General features: G+C 36.4%; 1 protein-coding gene across 1 annotated transcript in view; it reads left to right on the forward strand.

Annotated features, from left to right (window-relative positions):
• The first annotated feature begins 2,675 nt into the window (after positions 1–2,675).
• Positions 2,676–12,154, forward strand: part of SLC6A14 (solute carrier family 6 member 14) — a 60,525-nt gene continuing 51,046 nt past the window's right edge. The window contains exons 1-5 of the mRNA XM_036271060.1: positions 2,676–2,801; positions 3,956–4,121; positions 7,476–7,607; positions 9,174–9,335; positions 10,133–10,271. Coding sequence (XP_036126953.1) covers positions 2,754–2,801; positions 3,956–4,121; positions 7,476–7,607; positions 9,174–9,335; positions 10,133–10,271 — 647 coding nt within the window. The 5' untranslated portion in view covers positions 2,676–2,753. The remainder of the gene's footprint in view (positions 2,802–3,955; positions 4,122–7,475; positions 7,608–9,173; positions 9,336–10,132; positions 10,272–12,154) is intronic.

Below are 12,154 nucleotides of genomic sequence, written 5' to 3' on the forward strand. Positions count from 1 at the left end.
TAACAATTATGAATAACTATTTAAATTAATTGCTGTCAGTGATTTTTTTAAGCAGAGCAGATTCATGGCTGTGGTATGTGTGTCCTGGAAGAAAGAGATAGCCCATATTTAAGGTTCCAGCATTGCACAACTCAGTGCATGAAGGTCATTAATTATAATTTTGAAGTGTTTCCTCACAACTAGAGTATACTATGTATCATCCCCAAGTAAACAAATACTTTACTATTGCCTATCAGGCCATGACTTAACCCTGGATTTCAAAGCACGTGAATGGCCACACTTTCTCTCTCCAAACATTTCTTATTACTCCAACAATTAACAGAGTCTCCTCACATTCTTCCACACCATGCTTATTCATATGCCTGTGACTGAGTTTATGTAGTTCCGTCTGTGTTATGCCCACTCAATTTTTATAATTTTTCAAGTCCCAAATAAAAAAAAAATTCACAGACACAATTGTTTCTTAGTTAATGAATCAGACCCCAAAGAAGACAAATCATATTTTGGTATTTTATGATATTTTGGAGATACATTCAATGCCAGTTGTACTTTATCTTTTTGAGGACAAAGTCATTCAATGGCCCTTCTGAGTCATATTTTCTAATAAGCATTTACTTTGTGCCTTTTCTGTGTCAGGTTTTGTCCTAGTTGCTGGGAATACAGGCATGATAAAGAACAGTTACATAGCACTCAGCGAACTTAAATTCTATAGGACTGTAAGCAAATAGTTTCACACAATGTAAAATATGTGTAGGGTAGCCTAGGATTACAGAGAGGCATCTAAACCCAGTATGCTGTAATAGAGGTGCAACCATTGTGGAAAGACCTGGAGGATGTGACACTTAAGCATAGTCTTAAAGGATGAGTAGTTGTTAGCCAAATGAGGAGGGCAGGAATTTCCAGAAGAAGAAATAGCATGAACAAAGGCACAGAAGTAAGAGACATGCAGGTGCACACATAGGAAAGTACACACAAGCTTAAGAGTTTGAGGCAAAGAATGACACAAGATGACACTAAAAAGATAGACAAAAGCCATGTCATGAAAAGCCATGAATGACAATGGGAATGATATTCCCTAAAACAAATAAGGAAACAACAATGCATTCTCTAAAATGACTTCTATCTTAAATTTTGTGCCTTTGATATTCTAAACTCTCAAAGTTGCTAGAAATTTCTCTACTGTCAAACAGACATGTAAAATTTCTGGTGGTTTCCCCGGCATGCCAGCAACCCTTGCTTTGCTATCCCCATTATCTATCTATCCCTAAGATTCCTATTCTCTTTATATTTCCATGGTTTACCATCTGTTTACAGTGCCCCATGGAAACAGAACATTGATAGTTTGGTAAATGCTATTGGATTTGCTTTTCAGCTCATCCTTTTATAAAGAGGTTTATACATCTCTCTTCCTTGCTTCTTTTCTATGTCCAAGATAGGCTAATAATTTCCTCATTTTAGCCTTTATGTCATACCAGTAGTATTTCATACTAATAGGCACGCACATGCGTGCGCACCTACACCCCCCCACACACACACACACTCACCAGCCTGTGCTATGTTCAAGGCAAAATCAGATAAAACTTCTTGATACTGTCTCCTTACTACCTTCCCATTTCTTTTGTAGACTTTTTTCTGCCTTACCTGTCCAGCTTCCCCAGAACATATTTCTATTGCAAATGGAAAATTCACTTCAGTCAATGGAGAAAAAATGAGCTGCACATAGGGTACAGAATTTGGTTCTCTGCTTGCATCTCTGTGTGCCCTGATTTGTACTGTTCCAGAGAAATGCCACCATCTTTTACCTGGGAAGATGTCACTTAATATTTTTGTTTTCTGATTAAAAGATGCTATATTGGTAAACACCATGATAATAATTCTTTCCTCCCCAGCCAAGCTACGATGTTTCCTCATAAATTACTTTCTAGGCCTCACTTTTATTGCAAAGTGGAGTCCTTTGTTAAGGTTAGAATTTCCCAAAAACCTGCTCAATAATTTGTTTTGTATGACTTTGAAATACTATACAAAGTAATCCCTGTAAAGGGCAATACTGTCCTGAAGGCTGTGAAAGGTGCCTGAGACATGGGCTCAAATTTGCTCTTTTCAGGCAGAGCCAGCTGAGTAATCTTATCTACACTGGCTGCTTTTCAAGGTGCCCAGTTCAGGAACTTTTCCTCTGGGAGCAACTTTACCTTAGAAGATCAAGTGCTTTCTAGTGAGGGCAAAACTTTGGAAAATCTCAGGCCTCAGGGTGGTATGGTTTATTCATGATATCATGGGGAACAGAATGGACCCCACAGACTGTGCCCTCCCCCCTCCAGCACAATTGGAGATCAGCACTTGGCCCCAGAACAGACACCAGTGTAAGGGAGGAGGCTAGGAGGAAGCAGGGAACCTGGGAAAGCAGGTGAGATTGCGAAGGCACCTGCTGGGCTCTGAGTCAAAGGCTGTTAGTCCTCCTGGATCAGGCTGCTTTGCTCTCTCACAGCCCAGCCCTTTCCTGGGGCTGATCAGGGGATTGCTACATGCCAGCTTACCTGGGGAAAAACCAGAGCTGCAGTTAGTCCCTTCCAGTAATTGACATAACAGGTTGCTCCAGAGGGGGAGGAGAGAGTTTCTCTTCATAAATGGTCCCACCCCTGGACCAGGTGGCTCATTCTGACAGGTAACAACGGGGCAGTGTGCACCTGCCACCAGTTCAGCTCAACCGGACTGTGAGACTAGGTGGAGGCGTGAGAAGAGGGAGTGAGTGAACAATGGACAAGTTGAAGTGCCCCAGCTTCTTGAAGTGCAGAGGAAAGGAGGTAGGGGTCTGGGAGCTGCAGACGTGTGGAGGGCCTGGGAGGAAAATTTTAAGGGGAGACAAGTCTCAGTTTTTGCTTTCTGTGGCTCTTACTTCTTCACATTTCTGCTCAACTGCCTTTCAGTGTGCCTGAGATGTACTCATAGAGCAGAGAAAAATTAGAACAGCTTTTACTCCAGTAGCTAAAGACAGGGCACCTCATCCTCTGCCTTGAGTGTGTCCAGAAAACCCTGTTTTCTGTTTCTCTCCAGACTAGGCCCATATCCTGGGGGAAAAATGAGAAAATATACTATCCTTATCTGACCTGAAGCACCCTCCATAGCCCAGAGCAGCTGACAGATTTGTAGATAACCACTCTCCTCTGAAGTAGAGAGAGAGCTGCTCCACCTGGTGGGAGAGGAGAAATTGTCTCTGAATATTATTCTGTGGCTTTCAAAAAGCAATAATTTTATTCTCCAAGATAGTGGGTTAAGTTAAACTTCCCTTAATGCCAAACATCCAAAACTATCAGCCTATGGAAGTCTATGAGTTAATCTTTTTTTTCTCCTCTCCTCTCCTCTCCTCTCCTCTCCTCTCCTCTCCTCTCCTCTCCTCTCCTCTCCTCTCCTCTCCTCTCCTCTCCTCTCCTCTCCTCTCCTCTCCTCTCCTCTCCTCTCCTCTCCTCTCCTCTCCTCTCCTCTCCTCTCCTCTCCTCTCCTTCTCTCCTCCCCCCTCCTCCCCTCTCCTCTCTCTCATTCTCTCGTTCTTCTTTCTCTTCCTTTTATAGTGGAAGCTATAGTTGATTCTTCTAAAAAATCTTCTATAATGTCAAGAGTGTTAATTTTACCTAATTCATCTTTAAGATTTTGTATTTGAAAACTTATTTGTCCACCTTTATTTGCCCTTCATGCTGGGTACCACATGTAACCTTTCTACAAATTTGGATAATCTTACTAGACAAAGTAGTAAAATATCTGCCTACAAAGCTTTTTTCATTTCAAAGGGTAAATGTAAAGTAAAAACAGCAATTAGCGGAAATCTCCCCAACCTTGAATAGCATTTCCCTTGCTTCCAGTTCTATGGTTTTCAGGTTCTCCCTCTCTGGGTTTGTGAAAGTATGCTTCTTTGGAATTTTAATACTAGGAAGACAAGCTGTTGATATTTTCTCTTCTCCAGAAAGTAACGGCTTCATCTGAGAATTTCCATGTTGGTGAAAATGATGAGAATCAGGATCGTGGCAACTGGTCCAAAAAATCGGATTATCTTCTGTCTATGGTTGGATATGCAGTTGGATTGGGGAATGTGTGGAGATTCCCATATTTGACCTACAACAATGGTGGAGGTATTTCCTCTTCCCCTCACTTCTTTCCCCTCCAGCTTTAAGTGGGGTGCTATAAGGTCTCTGAAAATATTTTAAGAACTGAGGAAAGGTATTAGAGGGAGAATGGGAAGCAAGCATACTGCATTTATTATTAAACTCTAAGTTGCTAGCTTGTTAGGAAGACAGCCTCACAAAATCCTCAGATATAAACATTATGAAAGTTGTATATTTGTAACTTCTGAGTTTCTTATTAGAGAGCCTGTGTAACCTTTAACTGTGACTTACTCTTCTTAATTTATACATTTCTGAGATAATCTGTTTAGACTTTAGTGTTTTGCTTAATTTATAGCTGAATCTAAGCAAAAGGCAGTGAATTATAGTTCTAATAAGAAGTTCAAGCAAATTGTTTATGTAAATGGAGTAAATAATTACATTTTGAAAATATAAGTGAGGAAGCAGTTGATTAAAAATAATTAACGATTTAGTATTTAAAGCTGCAGTATTCAGTTATGTGCATCCTTAATTTAATTGATTATTTAGAAGATCGTTCTAAAATGCAATTGAATTTAGTTTAAGACTAGGTGTTTAATTTCTGCAAAATAATGCTGTTTATACTCCAGAAATCATTAAGGAAGACTCAATTAAAACCAGGAGGAAAAAAGTAACTCTGAGATGACACACAAAGTGATACAAAATAAATTGCATAATTCTCTAGTAATGTCGAAACAACTTTTCACTTACACCATATTTTATTTACTTGTAATTATAGGTTCTTTTAGAAGTAAAGAGGTAACATGCCCTTATATTTCATAATTGGGTACCAGTGAAACTGTGCCACTGCTGTTATTTTTCTTGGTATAATAGGATTTTGTGTGGGGATATTTCAATCTTGTATTCTTTGTTAATTGGTTGCATTTAAAACATTCACAGTGACCTTCAGAGACTTAAGAAAGGAGTTCTGTCTCTTAAAAACTTTAAGTGGTAGTGTGGTAAAAAGTTCCCCTATCTAGAGCCTATGTTATTTAGTCATGGATTTGGTGTAAGTTTGAGCTGGAAAATGGGTCAGAAATCACAGTCCTTTTGGTGTCTACACCCTAAGGTCCAGTGCAGTGAAGTGAAGCATTCAAGCTCCTTTCTAGCCTCTTGTATTCAGGTTTAGAATAAGAATTTCTCTGTGACTTGACATCATACACAGAACCAGTGTTTGCCACCATTTTCCAGAAACTATATTAAACTAGGTTTAATAGAGAATCATTAAACACAGCCAAAACCAAATAGTATTTTCTCAAAGAAATAATATATTATACGGGCTCTCAGTTTTTAAAGATGACATTATTTGGGTAATGAATGATCTAGGCTCTCTCAATTGCTTCTTTCTATTTTTGCCCAAGGGTAGAAGATGAACATAATATTCAAATTTGTCAAATGTTGATAGAGCTTATTTTTAAAATGTGGTCAGTCAATTTAAAAATATGATAAAATTTAGAATCATTTTTATCTGTAGATTATTTTTAACAGTTTATGAAAGAGAAGTATTATACTACCTTAAAGTTACCAATGCGTGACCACTGTATTGTATTAACAATTTACCAATACGGTTGTTATTAATAATAAAAAAAATGTAATGCATAAAAATCCATATATAACACTGAGAAAAATAATCCCTTTTCTTTCCCTAAAAACCTATTTACACTGGGCTAATAAGCCTTTGATACCTGTTGTATTTATAAAAGGATATTTTGTATTTCATTTTCTTTATATTTATCATTGTCAGGACTTACACTTCTGTTAGCCATAATAATGATGGTATGTATATTGCAACATCTGTAAAACATATTTGTCCCTATGTTATAGTGACTTATACATAACAAGTAGTTTATTGTCTCATTATTTTTAGTGGAATATATTTTGAAAAAATATAATTCCCAGGCATGTTACAGCATTATAATATAAAAATTACATGAGAAAAAATATAATATGGTAAATGAAATGTACATAATCCAAAAGCCCATTTAAACTTCTAGAATATTTGATCAATAAGTTTAGTGTTATGTCCCTGCTTCTACTCATAATATGATAAGAGTTCTAGTGAGCAATATTATGCCCCAAAAGTAGGTAGAAAAAAAGAAAAATGATAAAAGTTATTTTTTTTTTAGAGAAATCAATAACAAGGGCCTGGATAATCTAAATATAAGATAATTAATCCTCATGAAATTGAAAGTTAACTCTGAATGCACCTCAAAATTTTCAGCTCTTCTAACAAAAACAATACATTTCTTGTTAAACTGAATAAAGACCCTTATAACTGTTTGGAGAATGATGACCTTAACTGCAATGACTTCCACGCTGAACTACATTTAACATTTTCACCCTATAATCTTAAAAATAGACAATTTATTTAGTTATTTTTTTGAGAAAGTAGGGAAACTAACTTTGAACATATGCTATGTGCCTGCCATTTTGCCAAGTGTTTTTTCATAGGTTCTTAAATCCTTGGCACACACCGATGAGTTGGTACACATAGTTCTTCCTATTTATGAAGAACAACATAAGGTTCAGAGGTTATGTAAATTGCCCCAGGCCACATAACTAGTGAATGATGGAATCAAGATATAAACCTAGTTCTATCTGACTCCAAAAGGTATGATTATCCAACTCTTCTGGATTGCTGTTTTTAAAAAATCCTCAGTTGAGGTTATTTTTTCAATGATTTTCTAGTGGAGTGGGAGGGAGGAAGGGAAGGAGGGAGGGAGAGAGAGAAATGTCGATGTGAGAGAGGCACATGAACTGGTTGCTTCCTATACGACCCCAACCAGGGCAGGGGATCAAACCACAACATGGTACATGCCCTTGACCAGAGTCGAACCTGTGACTCTTTGGTTTGCAGGCCGACGCTCTAACTGCTCTAACCACTGAGAAAGAACGGCCAGGGCTGGATTGCTCTATATGAGCTATTGTTTTCAATAACCACAGCAACCTCATTACATAATACCGCCAGTCCTTGAATAGTGTCATTTCATTCAACGTTGTCTTGTTATAATGTTGATGAGGTACTGTAGGAACTCACCTCTCATATCAATTCGTTTTATTAAAATTGGTAAAATTGGTTTTATTATATGCCATTTTACTTAAAATCACAGAACCTATGGAGGTCATCAAGTGAGGATTTACTGTACTAGCATCCCCATTTCATTGATGAGGAATCAAGGTTTAGAGAATCAAGGACTTTCTCCCAGAAAGTAGTGAATTTGGAGCCTAAACAGTACTCTCTGACTCCACTGTGTCAGAATGCTTTCAAAATGTTATGCTGGTTTTTAAGTGACATCAACATTTTGGTGATATAATAGTGCTTTGGTTCTTTTTTGTATTTTCTAGGTGCCTTCTTGATACCTTATGCGGTTATGCTAGCATTGGCTGGTTTACCATTGTTCTTCCTAGAGTGTTCACTGGGACAGTTTGCTAGCTTAGGTCCAGTTTCAGTTTGGAAGATTCTTCCATTGTTTCAAGGTTGGTATTAAAATATTTTCCCTATTGTACTTACTGGTCTATTCATGATTATAGCTGTCCTTACCATGTGGAATAAAACTGTTTAAAATGTAGACAGGTTCAAGGCAAAGAAACATACATATTTTTTACTGCATGCTTACCACTGTAGAATTTAAAAATCAAATGTTAATTTTTATTTCTGTTTGTCTCAGGCTGCAGATATGGTCTGAGTAAGAAAGTATATTAGAGAGGATTGTAAGGGTGTCATTCTTCCCCTATTTTAAATTTTCAATTCTCTTGGCACATGGTCCTTCTGTGCATTCACTTCTTTTCTACTTCGAGGTCTTTGCCTTCTTGATTTTGCATATCTTTTACAATTCTTCACTCAGAAAAGTTGAAAGACAGGTCACAATTTTTTTTCTTAGATGCTGTTAATAGATTAAGATGCTGGTAAAAAAAGTTTTAATGCCTTGATTGTTATTAAACATCAAACAGCCTTTCTATCTGAAGTTAGATCTCATTTATATGTGCTAGCAGCTAACTATTTGTAAAAGTCTCAATGCAACATCAGAAATAAATTGATAGTGGTGTGAACAGTATATTGTGCTGAAATATTAAGGAAGCTACCTCAAAAGCTAGTCCTAAGCATAGGAATTACATTTAGTACGCTAAACTGCATTTAAAAAATATTTATTTATTTTTGTTACAGTTGTTTCTCCTTTTTTACCCCATTGACACCCTCCTCCCCATCCCCCCCCATCCCATTCCTGGCTTTGTTGTCCATGTCCATTGGTTATGCGTACATGCATATAAGTTCTGTAGTTTATCGCTTCCCTCCTCCCATCACCCCCTCTTCTGAGGGTTGTCAGTCTGTACCCTACTGCCACGTGTCTGGGTCTACCCTATTCCTCAGACTGTTATGATCAGTATATTCCACAAATAAGTGAGTATTTGTCATGTGATATTTGTCTTTTTCTGCTTGGATTATTTTGAAACTACTGAGTTAATTGAACCTTGGAAGTTTAAAGTCACATTGTTACTGAGTTGTTGAATTTCCTTTACATGTACTATAGAAATAGTATACACGATCCTTTGAGGACATTGACTCATAGGCTTTATCTTTTACTTGTCAAAATGTTGGTTTATAGATGAAAGTGTAAGTATTGGTCAGTGAGTCAATAGGATTTGAGCTTTGTATAATTTGCCCCCAAACCTTAAAAAAAAAAAAAAAAAAAGAATAGTACCCATTCTGACAAGAATTTAAAGACTTCATAAGAAGGAGTAATGGACATGGGTTTTTCCTTATGTGAATTTAATAGATTAATATAGTCGTCTGCCCTTGGTCTTAGAACTTTTTTCTAATCAATTAAAAAATGGTCTCAGAAAGCCAATTATCAAAATAATTTTAAATTTGAGAAGAAAACTATTCAGACAGTAGTACTGCCTCCCTACTGACCCAAAAAGAAAACGTCGTTTGAAACAGCCCTCTGATTAAAAATACATTTTGTGGAAATTGAGATGCAGCTTTTTTACAAATTAGCAGAGAAACTTCACTCGTGTTTTTATTTCAATTGTTCTTTTTTTCAGGTGTGGGAATTACAATGGTCCTGATATCCATTTTTGTGACTATCTATTACAATGTCATAATTGCCTATAGTCTTTACTACTTGTTTGCATCTCTTCAAAGTGAACTTCCATGGAAAAATTGTTCTTATTGGGCAGATCAAAACTGTTCCAGATCGCCTATAGGTAAAATTCATTTATATCTTTTTAAAAAATATTGTTAACTCTTCTTCATTCTTTTATATTTTTAATAAGCTTAAAGGGTTAAATCATTTTCTAACCAATTTAGGAGCAATATTAAGCGAGTTATAGGTTACTGATAAAAAAAGAATAAAGCATGTATAATTCATGTAATGTTAATTCCTAAGGACAGCCAGTAAGGCTAACTAGCTACTAGGAGTATTTCTTGCAGACCTAAGCCATGGGCAAGAGAGAACAAAGACATTGGGAAAATGATAAAAAAAAAAAGTACTATCCATGATAGTGATAGTGTGTTTCAGGGGACAGTCAGTATTGCCCATGTCATATGTTGTTAATATTTGGAATAATATAGCATTAATATTGTAGACTGTTACCACAGGGATTGCTTTGTATATCAGAGGATAAAGTGGTAAAGACAGAATACTTGTTAGGAATTTAAAGGTGTCATTTTCTATATAGACTAAATAAGTCCACATACTAAGAGTCCCTTAGAGCACTAAATCCCAATTGAAAATTATTTTTACTTTATAGATTATGACTATAAATATAACCATAGTTTAATAGGGCAGATATTTTTATACTCATAGCTTAGTAGGAGAGAATATTTAAGATATTGAATGTGCATATTTTATTATATTTGAATGATTTTTTCTCCACCTTCACCAAGCAAAAATTTAAACAGTACTTTAAATATTTTACTAATAATTTTTTTTCTAGAAACATACTCATCTCAGATTAAATACATGTTTATGTGTGCTTTCTGTTTTTTTAATAATTTATAGTAACTCACTGCAATACGACGTCACAAACAGGGGTGATAATCTATGCAAATAAAAGCTGGGTAGACTCCAACAATTATACCTGCATTAATGGAACTGAAGTTTATCAGCCAGGACAACTTCCCAGTGAACAATATTGGAAGTATGTACACAAGATGATCTAATTCTTTTTTTAAATTTATTAATTTATTTTTGTCACAGATGTTTCTACTTTTACCTCCACTGATTCACCCATACCCCCCATCCTCGCACTGTCCCCAGATTTGTGTTCCATGTCCATTTTTCATGCATACATGCATATAAGTTCTGTGCTTTATCTCTCCCCCAACACCGCCTCTTCTGGGGATTGTCAGTCTGTACCCCAATTCCATGTCTCTGGGACTACCCCATTCCTCAGACTGTTATGTTCATTATATTCCACAAATAAGTGAGATCATATGATACTTATCTTTCTCTGTTTGGCTTGTTTTGCTTAGGATAATACTTTCCAGGTTCCTCCATGTCATCTCAAAGGATAAGAGATCTTTCTTTCCTACAGCTGCGTAGTACTCCATTGTGTATATGTACCACAGCTTTTTGATCCATTCGTCTACTTATGGATACTTGGGCTGTTTCCAGATCTTAGCTATTGTAAATAGTGCTGTTACGAACATGGGGGTACATCTATTCTTTCTGATTGGTGTTTCAGGCTTCTTAGGGTACATTCCTAGAAGTGGGATCACTGGGTCAAATGAAAGTTCAATTTTTAATTTTTTGAGGTAACACCATATTGTTTTCCATAGTGGCTGCACCAGTCTGCATTCCCACCAGCAGTGGACTAGAGTCCCCTTTTCTCCACACCCTCGCCAACACTTGCTGTTTGATGATTTGTTGATGGCAGCCATTCTGACAGGTGTAAGATGATACCTCATTGTTGTTTTAATTTGCATCTCTCTGGTGATTAGTGATGTTGAGCATTACTTCATATGTCTCTTAGCAATTTGTATGTTCTGTTCAGAGAGTTGTCTATTTCGTTCCTCTTCCCATTTTTTAATTGGGTTCTTTGTCTTCCTTTTGTTGAGTTATATGAGTACTCTATATATTTTGGAAATTAACCACTTATCTGATGTATCATTGGCAATGAGGCTGTCCCATACAGTGGGTTGCCCTTCCATTTTGATGATTGCATCTTTTGCTATACAGAAGCTTTTGAGTTTGACGTAGTCCCATGTGTTCATTTTCTCCTTTGTTTGTGTTGCCTTAGGTGATATATCAGTGAAAATTCTGCTGCATATGATATCTGAAATTTTGTTGTCTACATTTTCTTCATGTTGGATTCATGAGTCATATTTAAGTCTTTTATCTATTTTGAGTTTATTCTTGAGTATGGTGTAAGTTGATGGTCTAGTTTGATTTTTTTGGTGTAGCTGTCCAATTTTCCCAACACCATTTATTAAAGAGGCTGTCTTTACTCCACTGTATGCTCTTGCCACCTTTGTCAAATATTAATTGAGCATATTGCTTTGGGTCCATTTATGGGCTCTCCGTTCTGTTCCACTGGTCTATATGCCTGTACTTGTGCCAGTACCAGACTGTTTTGATTACAGTGGCTTTGTAGTATAACTTGAAATCTGGTAATGTGATCCCTCCAACTTTGTTCTTCTTTTTCAAAATTGCTGTGGATTTTCAATGTCTTTTTTGGTTCCATATGAACTTTTGAAGTATTTGTGGCAGTTCTGTGAAGTATGTTGTTGGTATTTAGATGGGGATTGCATTGAATCTGTAGATTGCTTTGGGAAGTATAGACATTTTAATGATGTTAATTATTCCAATCCATGAACAAGGTATGTGCTTCTACTTTTTTATATCTTCCTCTATTATTTTTTCAGTGACCTGTAGTTTTCTGCAAATAGGTCCCTTATTTCATTGGTTAAATTTATTCCTAGGTATCTTAATTTTATTTGCCGTGATGGTAAATGAGATTGTTTGTTAGTTGCTCTTTCTGTAAGTTCATCATTGGTGTATAAGAATGCTATCAATTTCTTG

This window comes from Molossus molossus, unplaced genomic scaffold, assembly GCF_014108415.1.
Source record: "Molossus molossus isolate mMolMol1 unplaced genomic scaffold, mMolMol1.p scaffold_m16_p_2, whole genome shotgun sequence".
NCBI classification, from domain to species: Eukaryota; Metazoa; Chordata; class Mammalia; order Chiroptera; family Molossidae; genus Molossus; species Molossus molossus.